This window comes from Danio rerio, chromosome 15 (assembly GCF_052040795.2).
Source record: "Danio rerio strain M-AB ecotype USA chromosome 15, GRCz13ab, whole genome shotgun sequence".
Lineage (NCBI taxonomy): Eukaryota > Metazoa > Chordata > Actinopteri > Cypriniformes > Danionidae > Danio > Danio rerio.
The window spans coordinates 36,858,611-36,878,007 of NC_141035.1; the positions used below are offsets into that span (position 1 = coordinate 36,858,611).

General features: G+C 34.6%; 1 protein-coding gene across 5 annotated transcripts in view; it reads right to left on the minus strand.

The window, feature by feature from the left end:
• Window positions 1-19,397, minus strand: part of vwde (von Willebrand factor D and EGF domains) — a 70,332-nt gene that overhangs the window by 26,635 nt on the left and 24,300 nt on the right. For all 5 annotated transcript variants that reach the window (XR_015509699.1, XM_087284415.1, XM_087284417.1 and 2 more), the window contains exons 13-17: window positions 18,429-18,776; window positions 17,295-17,431; window positions 16,848-16,985; window positions 15,564-15,668; window positions 13,564-13,678 (exon numbers count right to left, since the gene is read on the minus strand). Coding sequence is in view for 4 of the 5 variants with exons in the window: in XM_087284415.1 (XP_087140541.1) it covers window positions 13,564-13,678; window positions 15,564-15,668; window positions 16,848-16,985; window positions 17,295-17,431; window positions 18,429-18,776 (843 nt within the window). In the remaining variant the exon portion in view is untranslated. The remainder of the gene's footprint in view (window positions 1-13,563; window positions 13,679-15,563; window positions 15,669-16,847; window positions 16,986-17,294; window positions 17,432-18,428; window positions 18,777-19,397) is intronic.

Here is a 19,397-nt window from a genome sequence, read left to right on the forward strand (position 1 = left end):
GTCCTTCCAAAAAAAAAGAAAAGATGTCCTTCCAAAAAAAAAAAGATGTCCTTCCAAAAAAAAAAAAAAGATGTCCTTCCAAAAAAAAAAAAAAAAAAGAGGAAGGGGTGGTGGTGGGAATATAGGAAGGAAAAAAAGAAAAGGAGAGATGATTTCCCTCGCAAAAAAGGGAAAAAGTCTTTCCAAGAGGAATAGGTGTGGTGGCAACATAGATAGGAAAAAAAGAAAAGATATCCTTCCAAAAAAAAGAAAAAAAAAGAGGAAGGGGTGGTGGTGGGAATATTGGAAGGAAAAAAAGAAAAGATGTCCTTCCAAAAAAAAAGAAAAAAAGAGGAAGGGGTGGTGGTGGAAATATAGGAAGGAAAAAAAGAAAAGGAGAGATGATTTCCCTCGCAAAAAAGGGAAAAAGTCTTTCCAAGAGGAATGGGTGTGGTGGGAACATAGATAGGAAAAAAAAGAAAAGATGTCCTTCCCAAAAAAAGAAAAAAGATGTCCTTCCAAAAAAAAAAAAAAAAAAAAAAGAGGAAGGGGTGGTGGTGGGAATATAAGAAGGAAAAAAAGAAAGGGAGAGATGATTTCCCTCGCAAAAAAGGGAAAAAGTCTTTCCAAGAGGAATGGGTATGGTGGGAACATAGATAGGAAAAAAAAAAGAAAAGATGTCCTTCCAAAAAAAAAAAAAAAAAAAAAGATGTCCTTCCAAAAAAAAAAAAAAAAGAGGAAGGGGTGATGGTGGGAATATAGGAAGGAAAAAAGAAAAGATGTTCTTCCAAAAAAAAAATATGTCCTTCCAAAAAAAAAAAAAAAAAAAGATGTCCTTCCAAAAAAAAGAAAAAAAGAGGAAGGGGTGGTGGTGGGAATATTGGAAGGAAAAAAAAAGAAAAGATGTCCTTTCAAAAAAAAAAAAAAAAGAGGAAGGGGTGGTGGTGGGAATATAGGAAGGAAAAAAAGAAAAGGAGAGATGATTTCCCTCGCAAAAAAGGGAAAAAGTCTTTCCAAGAGCAATGGGTGTGGTGGGAACATAGATAGGAAAAAAAAGAAAAGATGTCCTTCCAAAAAAAAAGATATCCTTCCAAAAAAAAAAAAAAGAAAAAAAGAGGAAGGGGTGGTGGTGGGAATATAGGAAGGAAAAAAAGAAAAGGAGAGATGATTTCCCTCGCAAAAAAGGGAAAAAGTCTTTCCAAGAAGAATGGGTGTGGTGGGAACATAGATAGGAAAAAAAAAAGAAAAGATGTCCTTCCAAAAAAAAAAAAAAAAAAAAAGATGTCCTTCCAAAAAAAAAAAAAAAAGAGGAAGGGGTGATGGTGGGAATATAGGAAGGAAAAAAGAAAAGATGTTCTTCCAAAAAAAAAATATGTCCTTCCAAAAAAAAAAAAAAAAAAGATGTCCTTCCAAAAAAAAGAAAAAAAGAGGAAGGGGTGGTGGTGGGAATATAGGAAGGAAAACAAGAAAAGGAGAGATGATATCCCTCGCAAAAAAGGGAAAAAGTCTTTCCAAGAGGAATGGGTGTGGTGGGAACATAGATAGGAAAAAAAAAGAAAAGATGTCCTTCCAAAAAAAAAGATGTCCTTCCAAAAAAAAAGAAAAAAAGAGGAAGGGGTGGTGGTGGGAATATAGGAAGGAAAAAAGAAAAGATGTTCTCCCAAAAAAAAGATGTCCTTACAAAAAAAAAAGAAAAAAAGAGGAAGGAGTGGTGGTGGGAATATTGGAAGGAAAAAAAGAAAAGGAGAGATGATTTCCCTCGCAAAAAAGGGAAAAAGTCTTTCCAAGAAGAATGGGTGTGGTGGGAACATAGATAGGAAAAAAAAAGAAAAGATGTCCTTCCAAAAAAAAAAAAAAAAAGAGGAAGGGGTGGTGGTGGGAATATAAGAAGGAAAAAAAAGAAAAGATGTCCTTCCAAAAAAAAAGATGTCCTTCCAAAAAAAAAAAAAGATGTCCTTCCAAAAAAAAAAAAAAAGAGGAAGGGGTGGTGGTGGCAATATAGGAAGGAAAAAAAGAAAAGGAGAGATGATTTCCCTCGCAAAAAAGGGAAAAAGTCTTTCCAAGAGGAATGGGTGTGGTGGGAACATAGATAGGAAAAAAAAGAAAAGATGTCCTTCCAAAAAAAAAGATATCCTTCCAAAAAAAAGAAGAAAAAAAAGGAAGGGGTGGTGGTGGGAATATTGGAAGGAAAAAAAAAAAAAGATGTCCTTCCAAAAAAAAAAAAAAAGAAGAAAAAGAGGAAGGGGTGGTGGTGGGAATATAGGAAGGAAAAAAAGAAAAGGAGAGATGATTTCCCTCGCAAAAAAGGGAAAAAGTCTTTTCAAGAGCAATGGGTGTGGTAGGAACATAGATAGGAAAAAAAAGAAAAGATGTCCTTCCAAAAAAAAAGATGTCCTTCCAAAAAAAAAGAAAAGATGTCCTTCCAAAAAAAAAAAGATGTCCTTCCAAAAAAAAAAAAAAGATGTCCTTCCAAAAAAAAAAAAAAAAAGAGGAAGGGGTGGTGGTGGGAATATAGGAAGGAAAAAAAGAAAAGGAGAGATGATTTCCCTCGCAAAAAAGGGAAAAAGTCTTTCCAAGAGGAATAGGTGTGGTGGCAACATAGATAGGAAAAAAAGAAAAGATATCCTTCCAAAAAAAAGAAAAAAAAAGAGGAAGGGGTGGTGGTGGGAATATTGGAAGGAAAAAAAGAAAAGATGTCCTTCCAAAAAAAAAGAAAAAAAGAGGAAGGGGTGGTGGTGGAAATATAGGAAGGAAAAAAAGAAAAGGAGAGATGATTTCCCTCGCAAAAAAGGGAAAAAGTCTTTCCAAGAGGAATGGGTGTGGTGGGAACATAGATAGGAAAAAAAAGAAAAGATGTCCTTCCCAAAAAAAGAAAAAAGATGTTCTTCCAAAAAAAAAAAAAAAAAAAAAAGAGGAAGGGGTGGTGGTGGGAATATAAGAAGGAAAAAAAGAAAGGGAGAGATGATTTCCCTCGCAAAAAAGGGAAAAAGTCTTTCCAAGAGGAATGGGTATGGTGGGAACATAGATAGGAAAAAAAAGAAAAGATGTCCTTCCAAAAAAAAAAAAAAAAGGAAGGGGTGGTGGTGGGAGTATAGGAAGGAAAAAAAAAGAAAAGATGTCCTTTCAAAAAAAAAAAAAAAAGAGGAAGGGGTGGTGGTGGGAATATAGGAAGGAAAAAAAGAAAAGGAGAGATGATTTCCCTCGCAAAAAAGGGAAAAAGTCTTTCCAAGAGCAATGGGTGTGGTGGGAACATAGATAGGAAAAAAAAGAAAAGATGTCCTTCCAAAAAAAAAAGATATCCTTCCAAAAAAAAAAAAAAAGAAAAAAAGAGGAAGGGGTGGTGGTGGGAATATAGGAAGGAAAAAAGAAAAGATGTTCTTCCAAAAAAAAAGATGTCCTTGCAAAAAAAAAGAAAAAAAGAGGAAGGGGTGGTGGTGGGAAAATAGGAAGGAAAAAAAGAAAAGGAGAGATGATTTCCCTCGCAAAAAAGGGAAAAAGTCTTTCCAAGAGGAATGGGTGTGGTGGGAACATAGAAAGGAAAAAAAAGAAAAGATGTCCTTCCAAAAAAAAAAAAAAAAAAAAAAGATGTCCTTCCTAAAAAAAAAAAAAAGAGGAAGGAGAAGGTGGTGGGAATATAAGAAAGAAAAAAAAACAAAAGGAAAGATGATTTCCCTCACAAAAAAGGGAAAAAGTCTTTCCAAGAGGAATGGGTGTGGTGGGAACATAGATAGGAAAAAAAGAAAAGATGTCCTTCCAAAAAAAAAAAAAAAGGAAGGGCTGGTGGTGGGAGTATAGGAAGGAAAAAAGAAAAGATGTTCTTCCAAAAAAAGATGTCCTTCCAAAAAAAAGAAGAAAAAAAAGGAAGGGGTGGTGGTGGAAATATTAGAAGGAAAAAAAAAGAAAAGATGTCCTTCCAAAAAAAAAAAAAAGAGGAAGGGGTGGTGGTGGCAATATAGGAAGGAAAAAAAGAAAAGGAGAGATGATTTCCCTCGCAAAAAAGGGAAAAAGTCTTTCCAAGAGGAATGGGTGTGGTGGGAACATAGATAGGAAAAAAAAGAAAAGATGTCCTTCCAAAAAAAAAGATATCCTTCCAAAAAAAAGAAGAAAAAAAAGGAAGGGGTGGTGGTGGGAATATTGGAAGGAAAAAAAAAAAAAAGATGTCCTTCCAAAAAAAAAAAAAAAGAAGAAAAAGAGGAAGGGGTGGTGGTGGGAATATAGGAAGGAAAAAAAGAAAAGGAGAGATGATTTCCCTCGCAAAAAAGGGAAAAAGTCTTTTCAAGAGCAATGGGTGTGGTAGGAACATAGATAGGAAAAAAAAGAAAAGATGTCCTTCCAAAAAAAAAGATGTCCTTCCAAAAAAAAAGAAAAGATGTCCTTCCAAAAAAAAAAAGATGTCCTTCCAAAAAAAAAAAAAAGATGTCCTTCCAAAAAAAAAAAAAAAAAGAGGAAGGGGTGGTGGTGGGAATATAGGAAGGAAAAAAAGAAAAGGAGAGATGATTTCCCTCGCAAAAAAGGGAAAAAGTCTTTCCAAGAGGAATAGGTGTGGTGGCAACATAGATAGGAAAAAAAGAAAAGATATCCTTCCAAAAAAAAGAAAAAAAAAGAGGAAGGGGTGGTGGTGGGAATATTGGAAGGAAAAAAAGAAAAGATGTCCTTCCAAAAAAAAAGAAAAAAAGAGGAAGGGGTGGTGGTGGAAATATAGGAAGGAAAAAAAGAAAAGGAGAGATGATTTCCCTCGCAAAAAAGGGAAAAAGTCTTTCCAAGAGGAATGGGTGTGGTGGGAACATAGATAGGAAAAAAAAGAAAAGATGTCCTTCCCAAAAAAAGAAAAAAGATGTCCTTCCAAAAAAAAAAAAAAAAAAAAAAGAGGAAGGGGTGGTGGTGGGAATATAAGAAGGAAAAAAAGAAAGGGAGAGATGATTTCCCTCGCAAAAAAGGGAAAAAGTCTTTCCAAGAGGAATGGGTATGGTGGGAACATAGATAGGAAAAAAAAGAAAAGATGTCCTTCCAAAAAAAAAAAAAAAAGGAAGGGGTGGTGGTGGGAGTATAGGAAGGAAAAAAGAAAAGATGTTCTTCCAAAAAAAAAGAAGAAAAAAAAGGAAGGGGTGGTGGTGGGAATATTGGAAGGAAAAAAAAAGAAAAGATGTCCTTTCAAAAAAAAAAAAAAAGAGGAAGGGGTGGTGGTGGGAATATAGGAAGGAAAAAAAGAAAAGGAGAGATGATTTCCCTCGCAAAAAAGGGAAAAAGTCTTTCCAAGAGCAATGGGTGTGGTGGGAACATAGATAGGAAAAAAAAGAAAAGATGTCCTTCCAAAAAAAAAAGATATCCTTCCAAAAAAAAAAAAAAAGAAAAAAAGAGGAAGGGGTGGTGGTGGGAATATAGGAAGGAAAAAAGAAAAGATGTTCTTCCAAAAAAAAAGATGTCCTTGCAAAAAAAAAGAAAAAAAGAGGAAGGGGTGGTGGTGGGAAAATAGGAAGGAAAAAAAGAAAAGGAGAGATGATTTCCCTCGCAAAAAAGGGAAAAAGTCTTTCCAAGAGGAATGGGTGTGGTGGGAACATAGAAAGGAAAAAAAAGAAAAGATGTCCTTCCAAAAAAAAAAAAAAAAAAAAAAAGATGTCCTTCCTAAAAAAAAAAAAAAGAGGAAGGAGAAGGTGGTGGGAATATAAGAAAGAAAAAAAAACAAAAGGAAAGATGATTTCCCTCACAAAAAAGGGAAAAAGTCTTTCCAAGAGGAATGGGTGTGGTGGGAACATAGATAGGAAAAAAAAAAAAGATGTCCTTCCAAAAAAAAAAAAAAAGGAAGGGCTGGTGGTGGGAGTATAGGAAGGAAAAAAGAAAAGATGTTCTTCCAAAAAAAGATGTCCTTCCAAAAAAAAGAAGAAAAAAAAGGAAGGGGTGGTGGTGGAAATATTAGAAGGAAAAAAAAAGAAAAGATGTTCTTCCAAAAAAAAAAAAAAGAAATAAAAAAGAGGAAGGGGTGGTGGTGGGAATATAGGAAGGAAAAAAAGTAAAGGAGAGATGATTTCCCTCGCAAAAAAGGGAAAAAGTCTTTCCAAGAGGAATGGGTGTGGTGGGAACATAGATAGGAAAAAAAAAAAAGATGTCCTTCCAAAAAAAAAAAAAAAGAGAAAGGGGTGGTGGTGGGAATAAAGGAAGGAAAAAAAAGAAAAGGAGGGATGATTTCCCTCGCAAAAAAGGGAAAAAGTCTTTCCAAGAGGAATGGGTGTGGTGGGAACATAGATAGGAAAAAAAAAGAAAAGATGTCCTTCCAAAAAAAAAAGAAAAAAAGAGGAAGGAGTGGTGGTGGGAATATAGGAAGGAAAAAAAGAAAAGGAGAGATGATTTCCCTCGCAAAAAAGGGAAAAAGTCTTTCCAAGAGGAATGGGTGTGGTGGGAACATAGATAGGAAAAAAAAAGAAAAGATGTCCTTCCAAAAAAAAAAAAAAAGAAAAAAAAAGAGGAAGGGGTGGTGGTGGGAATATTGGAAGGTAAAAGAAAAGAAAAGATGTCCTTCCAAAAAAAAAGAAGAAGAAAAAAAAGGAAGGGGTGGTGGTGGGAATATTGGAAGGAAAAAAAAAGAAAAGATGTCCTTCCAAAAAAAAGAAGAAGAAAAAAAAGGAAGGGGTGGTGGTGGGAATATTGAAAGGAAAAAAAAAGAAAAGATGTCCTTCCAAAAAAAAAAAAAAAAAGAGGAAGGGGTGGTGGTGGGAATATAGGAAGGAAAAAAAGAAAAGGAGAGATGATTTCCCTCGCAAAAAAGGGAAAAAAGTCTTTCCAAGAGAAATGGGTGTGGTGGGAACATAGATAGGAAAAAAAAGAAAAGATGTCCTTCCCAAAAAAAAAAAAAAGATATCCTTCCAAAAAAAAAAAAAAAAAAAAAAGAGGAAGGGGTGGTGGTGGGAATATAAGAAGGAAAAAAAGAAAGGGAGAGATGATTTCCCTCGCAAAAAAGGGAAAAAGTCTTTCCAAGAGGAATGGGTATGGTGGGAACATAGATAGGAAAAAAAAGAAAAGATGTCCTTCCAAAAAAAAAAAAAAAAAGGAAGGGGTGGTGGTGGGAGTATAGGAAGGAAAAAAGAAAAGATGTTCTTCCAAAAAAAAAAGAAGAAAAAAAAGGAAGGGGTGGTGGTGGGAATATTGGAAGGAAAAAAAAAGAAAAGATGTCCTTCCAAAAAAAAAAAAAACAAGAGGAAGGGGTGGTGGTGGGAATATAGGAAGGAAAAAAAGAAAAGGAGAGATGATTTCCCTCGCAAAAAAGGGTAAAAGTCTTTCCAAGAGCAATGGGTGTGGTGGGAACATAGATAGGAAAAAAAAGAAAAGATGTCCTTCCAAAAAAAAAAAAAAAAAAGAGGAAGGGGTGGTGGTGGCAATATAGGAAGGAAAAAAAGAAAAAGAAAGATGATTTCCCTCGCAAAAAAAGGAAAAAGTCTTTCCAAGAGGAATGGGTGTGGTGGGAAAATAAATAGGAAAAAGAAAAGATGTCCTTCCAAAAAAAAAAAAATAAAAAATAGGAAGGGGTGGCAGTGGGAATATTGGAAGGAAAAAAAGATGTTCTTCCAAAAAAAAGATGTCCTTCCAAAAAAAAAAAAAAGATGTCCTTCCAAAAAAAAAAAAAAAAATAGGAAGGGGTGGTGGTGGGAATATAGGAAAGAAAAAAGAAAAGATGTTCTTCCAAAAAAAAGATGTCCTTCCAAAAAAAAAAGAAAAAAAAGAGGAAGGGGTGGTGGTGGGACTATAGGAAGGAAAAAAAGAAAAGGAGAGATGATTTCCCTCGCAAAAAAGGGAAAAAGTCTTTCCAAGAGGAATGGGTGTGGTGGGAACATAGATAGGAAAAAAAAAGAAAAGATGTCCTTCCAAAAAAAAAATAATAATAATAAATAGGAAGGGGTGGTGGTGGGAATATAGGAAGGAAAAAAGAAAAGATTCTCTTCCAAAAAAAAAAAAAAAAAAAAAAGATGTCCTTCCAAAAAAAAAAGAAAAAAAAGAGGAAGGGGTGGTGGTGCGAATATAGGAAGGAAAAAAGAAAAGATGTCCTTCCAAAAAAAAGATGTCCTTCCAAAAAAAAATAAAATAATAATAAATAGGAAGGGGTGGTGGTGGGAATATAGGAAGGAAAAAAGAAAAGGAGAGATGATTTCCCTCGCAAAAAAGGGAAAAAGTCTTTCCAAGAGGAATGGGTATGGTGGGAACATAGATAGGAAAAAAAAGAAAAGATTTCCTTCCAAAAAAAAAAAAAGAAAAAAAAGAGGAAGGGGTGGTGGTGGGAATATAGGAAGGAAAAAAGAAAAGATGTCCTTCCAAAAAAAAAGATGTCCTTCCAAAAAAAAAAAAAAAAGGAAGGGGTGGTGGTGGGAGTATAGGAAGGAAAAAAGAAAAGATGTTCTTCCAAAAAAAAAAGAAGAAAAAAAAGGAAGGGGTGGTGGTGGGAATATTGGAAGGAAAAAAAAAGAAAAGATGTCCTTCCAAAAAAAAAAAAAACAAGAGGAAGGGGTGGTGGTGGGAATATAGGAAGGAAAAAAAGAAAAGGAGAGATGATTTCCCTCGCAAAAAAGGGTAAAAGTCTTTCCAAGAGCAATGGGTGTGGTGGGAACATAGATAGGAAAAAAAAGAAAAGATGTCCTTCCAAAAAAAAAAAAAAAAAAGAGGAAGGGGTGGTGGTGGCAATATAGGAAGGAAAAAAAGAAAAAGAAAGATGATTTCCCTCGCAAAAAAAGGAAAAAGTCTTTCCAAGAGGAATGGGTGTGGTGGGAAAATAAATAGGAAAAAGAAAAGATGTCCTTCCAAAAAATAAAAAATAAAAAATAGGAAGGGGTGGCAGTGGGAATATTGGAAGGAAAAAAAGATGTTCTTCCAAAAAAAAGATGTCCTTCCAAAAAAAAAAAAAAGATGTCCTTCCAAAAAAAAAAAAAAAAATAGGAAGGGGTGGTGGTGGGAATATAGGAAAGAAAAAAGAAAAGATGTTCTTCCAAAAAAAAGATGTCCTTCCAAAAAAAAAAGAAAAAAAAGAGGAAGGGGTGGTGGTGGGACTATAGGAAGGAAAAAAAGAAAAGGAGAGATGATTTCCCTCGCAAAAAAGGGAAAAAGTCTTTCCAAGAGGAATGGGTGTGGTGGGAACATAGATAGGAAAAAAAAAGAAAAGATGTCCTTCCAAAAAAAAAGATGTCCTTCCAAAAAAAAAATAATAATAATAAATAGGAAGGGGTGGTGGTGGGAATATAGGAAGGAAAAAAGAAAAGATGTTCTTCCAAAAAAAAAAAAAAAAAAAAAAAGATGTCCTTCCAAAAAAAAAAGAAAAAAAAGAGGAAGGGGTGGTGGTGCGAATATAGGAAGGAAAAAAGAAAAGATGTCCTTCCAAAAAAAAAGATGTCCTTCCAAAAAAAAATAAAATAATAATAAATAGGAAGGGGTGGTGGTGGGAATATAGGAAGGAAAAAAGAAAAGGAGAGATGATTTCCCTCGCAAAAAAGGGAAAAAGTCTTTCCAAGAGGAATGGGTATGGTGGGAACATAGATAGGAAAAAAAAGAAAAGATTTCCTTCCAAAAAAAAAAAAAGAAAAAAAAAGAGGAAGGGGTGGTGGTGGGAATATAGGAAGGAAAAAAGAAAAGATGTCCTTCCAAAAAAAAAAGATGTTCTTCCAAAAAAAAAAAAAAAAGATGTCCTTCCAAAAAAAAAAGAAAAAAAAGAGGAAGGGGTGGTGGTGGGAATATAGGAAGGAAAAAAAGAAAAGGAGAGATGATTTCCCTCGCAAAAAAGGGAAAAAGTCTTTCCAAGAGGAATGGGTATGGTGGGAACATAGATAGGAAAAAAAAGAAAAGATGTCCTTCCAAAAAAAAAAAAAAAGAAAAAAAAAGAGGAAGGGGTGGTGGTGGGAATATAGGAAGGAAAAAAGAAAAGATGTCCTTCCAAAAAAAAAGATGTTCTTCCAAAAAAAAAATAATAATAATAATAAATAGGAAGGGGTGGTGGTGGGAATATAGGAAGGAAAAAAGAAAAGATGTTCTTCCAAAAAAAAAAAAAAAAGATGTCCTTCCAAAAAAAAAAAGAAAAAAAAGAGGAAGGGGTGGTGGTGGGAATATAGGAAGGAAAAAAGAAAAGATGTCCTTCCAAAAAAAAAGATGTCCTTCCAAAAAAAAAAAAAAAAAAAATAGGAAGGGGTGGTGGTGGGAATATAGGAAGGAAAAAAAAGAAAAGATGTCCTTCCAAAAAAAAAAAAGCAAGGGGTGGTGGTGGGAATACAGGAAAGAAAAAAAGAAAAGGAGAGATGATTTCCCTTGCAAAAAAGAATTTCTAAATTTCAATTTCTAAATATGTTTGGTGACTAAAATATTATTTTAATAAATATATCTTTTTAATAAACCTGTTTTGTTTAAATGCACCAAAACACATTGCCTATATTCACTGGATAATGGATAAAAATATTCTATTTTAAAATGGGGTGTACCCAATTATGCTGAGCACTGTGTATGAAATATATGTTTACTTAAAAATATTTGAGATTTTCCTATTTATAGCATGGAATAAAATTATGTGTTATGATATACAAGAAAAATAATTTGTTATTTCATGGTGTATTTAAAGCTGTATTTCATGTGATGTATTCTGCTTGGACAAATGAATTTCCCTCTGGAATTAATAAAGTCAAATGAATCAATCAAAGTCTGTTTTTTTATCACTGTTTTGGCTCTACATTTGGTTTCTTTAGTTTGCCTGCTGTAAATTCATGAAAGCTGCAAACCTGGTCCTGTAGTCACAACTACAGGCTACTCTGTATTTTTTATAGAGTGATGAAAATAAGTATTGAACATGTCACCATTTTTCTCAGAAAACATATTTTTAAAGGTGCTGTTGACTTGTTCACCGAATGTTGGTAACAAGCCAAGAAATTCCTATAAAAAAGGTTAACACTTTAAAATAATGATCCATTAGTTTATATATTTACTAACATTAACAAACAATTAGTAATACATTCATTACAGTATCTATTAATCCTTGTTTACATTAGTTATTTAAATTTTAAAATATTAGTTCATGTTAACTCACTGTGCATTAACTAACGTTAACAAGCACAACTTTTGATTTGAATCATGCATTAGTTAATGTTGAACTGTAGATTAATAAATGCTTTGCATGATTATTGATATTTAGTTAATGTAGTTAGCAAAAAAATCTATTGCCTATTATCAGATACTAGCACTTAACGACTTGATGGAAATCCACCTACAGTAATACCGATTTGAACTTCGAAAGATTTGCTTGACGTTAGGATGAAAACTCTTTTACTGATTGCTAATCACTACTTTGGGATCCATTGAGGTCTTATGAAATGATCACTTTGTGCAAGAAACCGATCATTATATACATGATTAACTATTAAATTAGCTACACTTCAAACTGTTGTGAGCACATTCATGACAATCTTGTCTGTCAACATACTCTCGCATAATATTGAGCATGGTTTGGAGGCCCATAAATACAGTGGTCGAGAGAGCTTAACGCTGTGCAATTACAAAAAAACCTGCAAATTCAGAAAAGATCTTCATCGGTTTGAAAACAAGCGTGTTGCAAATCAGTTCCACATAAACAAATTAAGAAAACGGGCTGCAGTTTCTCGGAACACAATGAAAATGTTTCAAGGGGACCCAAAAACATGAAGGACCTGGCTATTTATGTTATGGGCTGCGTCCGAAATCACATACTTGTATACTGTATAGTATGCTAAAAACAGTATGTGAGCCGAATAGTATGTCCAAATTCATAGAATTGAAAAAACAGTATGCAAGAAGTACCTGAATGACCTACTACATCTGGTGAGATTCTGAAATGCCACCACAAGAGAATTTATGAAATGAAGCGATGCAACCAATGACTGTAAAAAATATGGACGACGCGACAGCCCCTTTTCCCATTGAACTCCTTGAGGGCAAAACGCCTGCTTGACGGGCACAAACTGTCGCAAAAGACTGCTGAAATTGGAGCCTTGACATGCGCAGAAGGACTGTCTGATGGAGCCAGAGGAGGAGCCGCGAAAATGAGCGGAGTCGAGCTTCCAACCAAACGCTTTATGTAAAATCAACCACGCCCCCCGAACTTCTCAGCATGCGTTTGCTGACATATCAACACAAATGGATGTAATAACGTTTACAAATATGAGGGTTTTATATATTCAATCGAGCCAGCTCCGGGCCGCAGCGCATAACCTACTCGCGGCATCGCCGGCTGATTCCGGCTCGCATGCGGCAGCGCCGGCTCGCTCGGCCGCCGCATCTGGCTCGATTGACTCGGGCTGGAATCGGGCAGTGAGTCCAGGCATTCGGAGTAGGTCCAGCAGAGGTAGTCAGTCTGAGCTCTGAGGGGTAAGTCTCCGGCAGGGGAGAATCTAGCCGGAACTGGCCCGAGTGTATTTTGCTATCTGGGTGGTTAGGCGTGTATCAGCAAACTAATAAAGCCCGAAAAAAGCCCTGACCTTAGCGAATAAACAGTGTTCCACCAGGATCATGTATGTCAGAAACTGTAGTTTACTGCTGAACTCATTTTGTCATGGTAAAATAACACAGAAATTGAATAATAACACTTCAGTCTCCTGCCGAAGCTCAGACGCGCTGCTTTGAGAAACTGTCAATCACAGCTGTCAATCACGATGACACGCCCAGCATTAAATTACTGCTAAAAACAAACTGTTTACAAAAATGAAGATCTGCACCTATTTCAGCACAATAACCAGTGCCTTAATCGACCAGAACCATCTTTCAGGACATTATTGCAAGTGTAATAATTTTTTTTATTTGGGCTCAAGTCTCCTTCATTAACACGGAGGAGGCGGGCTATATGACTTGTACTGCAGCCAGCCTCCAGGGGGTGATCTAACAGCCGAGACCTTCACTCAAACGCAGGCTTGCGGCACACTTGGATGCAACAGACATGGGTAGGTCACATGATATTGACAAAATGGCGAATGTAGTAGTCCGAGTTCCATTCATACTTCTCACATTTATACTGTATAGAACCTACTATATAATGGTCAGGTAGTACATTTAAATCCAGTAGCTACTGAGTAGTAGGCGATTTCAGACACAGCCATTGTTATTTAGATTAATAATATGCAAAAGACAAGAAAAAAACTCTCCTCAACTCCTTTCACAACTTCAATGAGCAATAGTCACAGCAAAATAAGCAAATCCCAGCCGGGTTTGTCCGTTTTTGGGTCCCTTAAAAACATTTTCATTGTTTTTTTGTGTTATTTGTATGTGTTGTAGGAATTTGCAACGTGTTTTCTTAATCTGTTTGTCTTGTGAGAAATTAATGTGTTTGCATTGTGACATATGCTGTCAAACATGTAGATTTTCTCTTAATTTGCTGGTGTTTTTTTATAATTGCATGTGCTTGTTTTCTTTAATTGCAACGCGTTAAGCTCTTTTGTCCACCGAAAAATTGAGCAGCAAATTTTGGATGAACTATCCCCTTTAATGGAAAAATATTGCCAAACATAAAAAGTCAGAACCAAAATGGAAGGAAAACAAACCTGTAAAATACATTACAGCTCTAAAAACTAAACTGATTTAAAAATAAGACAGAACTGAACATACTCTCAGCGATGGACCAGCTGTATTTGGAAAGATCCGGTCTGCACGTCAAACACGGGCTGTTTGGGCTGTGATCTCCCTCTCCAAAACACACTCCGTCAATACTACACGTTCTGTTCTGAGGAGAGATTTGGAAAAAAGTCAAATAATGTGTAACAGAATATTATCAGCAATTTTGTGGCAGCTTAAATGGTCACTTTAAAACTATTTCCTGCTAGATTTAACTGTACAGTGTGAGACTAAACAATGCACGCTTTGATCGACTGGTTTTGACCTGGAATTATTATGCTGTACATAATTACAAGGCTGAATGCTAAATTGTTTCCTGTATTTAAAAAAGGCTAAGCACACATAATGATAAATGATGAACAGCGCATGCAAGAATTTCAAGAGTCTCAATGTGTGTTTATCTGCTGATGAAGTGTAAAGAAACACAGTTTAAACAAATGACAAACAGATCATGGTAAACTGCTTTATTTCCTCATGCTCACCAAGGATGTATTTATTTGATCAAAAATACAATAAAAATTTAATATTGTAAAATATTTATTTGATATTTTTAAAATATGATCAAATATTTGTTAAATATAGTTATTTTTTCTTTAGTATATTTTAATTTTAGTATTTAATATTTCATCAAGCTTAAATTTTTTCACCACCATTAATTACTCATTAATCTTCAGAAATCTAATATGATGATTTGTTTGTGATTTTTGTCAATATTGTTATTATTAGTATTGTAGTAGTATACTGTCTATTGCTAGTTGAGTCTTAGTAATAAATTTTATTAATGCTGAAAAAATGTGCTCTCTTTTTTGAGGAAATCAGTATTTTGTTATACATAATTATACATAATATATAATTTAGATTATTTGATGAATAGACAGTTCAAAATAACATATTTCCTGATTGTTATAAATGTCTTTACTGTTATTTTGATCAATCAATTAAATGTATTAATGTGTCTGTTTCATTTAAAAATCTTCTCCAAACTTCCGAATGGTATGTACAGGAGATATATTTAAATGTAGATTTATATTTATCAACAAGGCTACGCAGTGGCGCAGTAGTGCTGTCGCCTCACAGCAAGAAGGTTGCTGGTTCGAGCCTCGGCTGGGTCAGTTGGCGTTTCTGTGTGAAGTTTGCATGTTCTCTCTGTGTTCGCGTGGGTTTCCTCTGGGTGTCCCCAACAGTCCAAAGACATGCGGTAGAGGTGAATTGGGTAGGCTAAATTGTCCGTAGTGCATAAGTGTGAATGGATGTTTTCCAGAAATGGGTTGCAGCTGGAAGGGCATCCGCTGGGTGAAACATATGCTGCATGAGTTGGTGGTTCATTCCACTGTGGCGACCCCAGATTAATAAAGGGACTAAGCCGAAAAGAAAATTAATGAATGAATATTTATCAACATACCTTTTGCTTCCTGGACATATAGTTACACTTTACTGTTATTTTGCAATAACAGTGTACTTCCCCAATAAAGTACTTGATTATATAACTATTATTAACATTATATTATATCAATATGAACTAGTCGCGATGATCAGCTGGTTTGTCTTTAAGGTGACGTACGCGCAATTGCTAATGAATCCCGGCTTTAAAATGCTCCAGTGTCCCTATATCTGTGGTTACACTCAGTAAACAGCTGTGAGTTCAGTGAACTGATGACCTTCACGGCCAATCACAGTCATTTCTGTTAAGCAAGTGAACACAATGGCAAATCAGTGCTGTTTAAGAACATGCTCAACAGCGCTCAAATGTTAGCTGGAAATGGATGTTTTTAAAATTTCAGTAACGATTGATATCAAATTCCAATATTGTGACAACACTACTACTGTATATACTGCAGTGTTTCTTAACCATGTTCCTGGAGGAACACCAGCACTGCATGTTTTGGCTGTCTCCTTTGTCTGTCACACCCATTAAATACTTTTACTATAGTAGCCTGTTAAAAGTATAAAGGGTTAGTATAAAACAAAACAAACTGATAATTATTAGCACAGACCTTTAGTGTGCAGATAACCGTGGAGCTGACTGTGCAAATCTGACATGTCCCATCAAAAAGAGTCAAAATCTTTGCATTGCTGAAGCTGTGTCCATCATTAGACACCTAGAAGGCAGATAAACAAACAAATTAATGCTATTTTCAGTCCGTTTTAAGGGACAATGAGTTGAATTATTTGTTCATTTATAAAGTATATTTGTCACGATCACCAGTGATGTAACAGTTGCAGATCACTGCAGAACTACAAATCTGCCACTGATATGAACTACAAATCCTATCATGCACATCACACACTAGTTCCAGTTCTCTCCCTGATTGCACACACACAACTGGAAGCTCATCATAGACTGATTACATGGACATGATTACATGTGTGTGATTACACACACATTGCTGAGTCTTGTTTACCTGTAACTTTATAAAGTGTTTCCTAGTCCAGTCTTGCCGTGTTTCCTGACCCTTGTTTTGTTTATTGTTTATCCTGTATGCCGCTTGCATTGATCTCCTTGCCTGTGACCACAACGACTCTATGGAATACCCTCATGATACAGTTTTGTTTTCTGTTTGAACATTTGCCTGCCTGACTAAGCTGTAAATAAACTGCGTTTGGACCCTTAACCCGACCAATTGTTACAGTATTAGGACTGAGTATTTTGTATAGTATAGTTTTAGTAGTTGCATGTGCACTGGTGTAGAATGTTTTGAAACAAACTTGATTTGAAAAATGAATTGTGGTTAATGATTTGATTAAAAGCCAGTCATAAGGGACAGTTTTTGAAATTGAATATAAGACTGCATTGTCTTCGTTGAATAAATAATTCCATAAAACTGCTATTAAAGATACAAATGGTAAATTTCTTATGCCTGAATGCTTTTACGGACCTCTTAGTGTCCGTAAAAAAACACAAGCAAATGATAAATTATAATTCAGACTCAACATTGCAGATCCTGTGATGTAACTATTGCGAATGATCACATTGCAATATTGATGCTGAATATATATATATTGTGCAACCCTAAATCAAATTTTACATTTTGATATAATTATGGTGGTAAAATTTACAAAATGTATACATGGAACATGATATTTTACTTAATATTCAAAAGAATTTTGGTACCATGTAAGAGAAAAATCAATCATTTTGACTGATTGTAGTACATGTGATGATGAAATCTACCTATTCAACATGGTTTTAAAGTCTAAGGTCACATATGTCAGAGAGATATTAGATTTCTTGGTTTTAAATAACAGTTTAGAGCTCAGTCGTAAACAAAAGAAATCACCTTGATTTGCCAGCGTAGGACTGGTTGGTGTGCGGTGGTGGAGGGATCTGCAGGGATCTGGCACTCTAATGCTGATGAACTCTGGAAAGAGGCTGGCACCAGTCGGGCATCATCCAAAGACCATTCGCTATCTACTATCTATGCATACAGAACAAATACATTTACATTTACTCATTTAGCAGATGCTTCTATGAGTAAGTGACCTACTGTACAAATGAAATAAAGATAATTAAGCAACAACACTCTACGCAGACGCTGTAACACATCTTGGCTAGTTCAACATTGTGTCATTTTTGTCTTGATACAGATGAAAAACAAACATATATAAAGAAGAGTGGAAAGTTTAAATGTTGACAAAACTGATGTTCTCAGTTGTATATTAAAACATTATAATCATTTATTTTCATCCCAGATTCAGTGCCTAAGTGGGAATGTGCTGTTTGTCACCTTTTCCTTCACAACTTCACACTTGAGCTTGTAGGACTTTTTAAATCCTTGACCAAAAACTTTAACAGATGAACAGACTCCATACTGGACATCACAAAGTCCTCCATTCTCCAGTTCGGTAATCTCTGGAGTCTCATCTAAATCGGAAAAACAGATTAACTTGACAAATAGTAATGAAAATGAATTTTCCATTTACTCATTTTAATCATGCAAAAAATAATTTTTTACTGCTATCAGTTTTACTCTATAGAATTCGACGTACAAAATTATTTTTTCAAAAAAAAATTTCATAAATGTCATAACTTATACAAATGTATTAAGAGAAGTGTGTGTGTGTGTGTATAAAGTTAGAATTATTAACTTTTTCTTCTTTTTTAAATATGTCCCAAATTATGTTTAATAGATAAAGGAAATTTTTACACTATGTCTGATAATTATTTTTTCTTTTGGAGAAAGTCTTATTTGTTTTATTTAGGCTAGAATAAAAGCAGATTTTAAATTTTTTTAAATCCATTTTAAGGTTAATATTATTCATAATATTATTCATTAATCAAGATTCATATTTTTTCGATGGTCTACAGAACAAACCATCATTATATAGTAACTTGCCTAATTACCCTAACCTGCCTAGTTAACCTAATTAACATAGTTAAGCCTTGTAATGTCACTTTAAGCTTAAAAATAGTCTTGAAAGATATCTAGTACAATATTATTTACTGACATCATGGCAAAGACAAAATAAATCAGTTATTAGAAATTAGTTACTAAACCTATTATGTTAAGAAATGTGTTAAAATAACAATACGATACATAAAAACACACAAAACAAATCTATTGTCAACTAAAATGAAATAATTTAAATAAATTTAATAATCAAAATAAATAAAAGATAAACTGATTTAAAAATATAAACAAAACAATAAATAATTAATTAATAATAAATATAAAAATGCATTAATTAAGAGCTGACAAGACACAGTACATTTCCACAATCTGAAATATTTTGTCTTTTTGATTTCTTTTCTTCGTCTTCATTTTCAAGCATGAAATTGTCAAACAGAATTGTCTCATATGAAGTGACTAAAAATATACTGTTAAAAACACTTATATACAGACACACACACATACACTCACCGGATATTTGGCTGCAATCAAAGGATCCAAACCCAGGGAAGCACGAGCATCCCCAATCTGTGCACTGTCCATTCCCACTACACAGGCTGGGACACTTCAGTGAAACCAGAACATCCCTGTTCTCCTTCCTCCACTTGACCTCCTCTAGCAGCCTCCTCTCACATTCATTCTCCAGCAACGCTACAGTGGCTCCAACCCAGGCCTGGTCGTCTTTAAGCTGCAGGTCGACCACACACATCTCCACCGCCGGCTCAATCACCTTACCTAGCAGACTCCAGCAACCAGAACCAACCGTGGAGTTCCTCAAAGTGCTCTCGCAGAGCCTCCGAGCCTCACGTTCAGTCAGACCTTGTAAGTAATAAGTAGGTAAAGTTTATTTATAAAGCACATTTAACTCAACCAATACAACACATTTTAAACATAGAACTAAAATAACAACAATACAACAAAAGAGGAATAGCTTTTCTTACTTAAGAGTTTTTGTCTTGACTCTAAACCAAATATCAAATAATTCTTAAAATAATTTTCTAGACAAGTAAAAAAAATTAGCTTTTTTCAGAAATAAGTCAAAATTATCAAGTTTTTCCTTAAAAAAGCAAAACAATCTGCCAATGGGGTAAGCAAAATAATATTGTTTCTGCTTTAAAATAAGATTTATTTTGCTTACCCCATTGGTAGATTATTTTGCTGTTTATTAAGGGGACCTATTATGCAACAATCCCTTTTCAATCCAACACATAGTGAGGCAACATTCTGTAAATATATAACCAGCTTCTAATGGTAAAAATGTTTTATTTAGATTTTTTTATTATTATTCATCTTCATAAAAAAATCTTCAGAAACACTTTGATTGACATTGTCCCTATGTACATATCATTAGAGGGGGAAAGGCCCACCCATTAGTGATGATCTCTCCCTCATTTGCACAGGACCTTTTTTTTATATGCTACTATGCTGACATATAGGCAT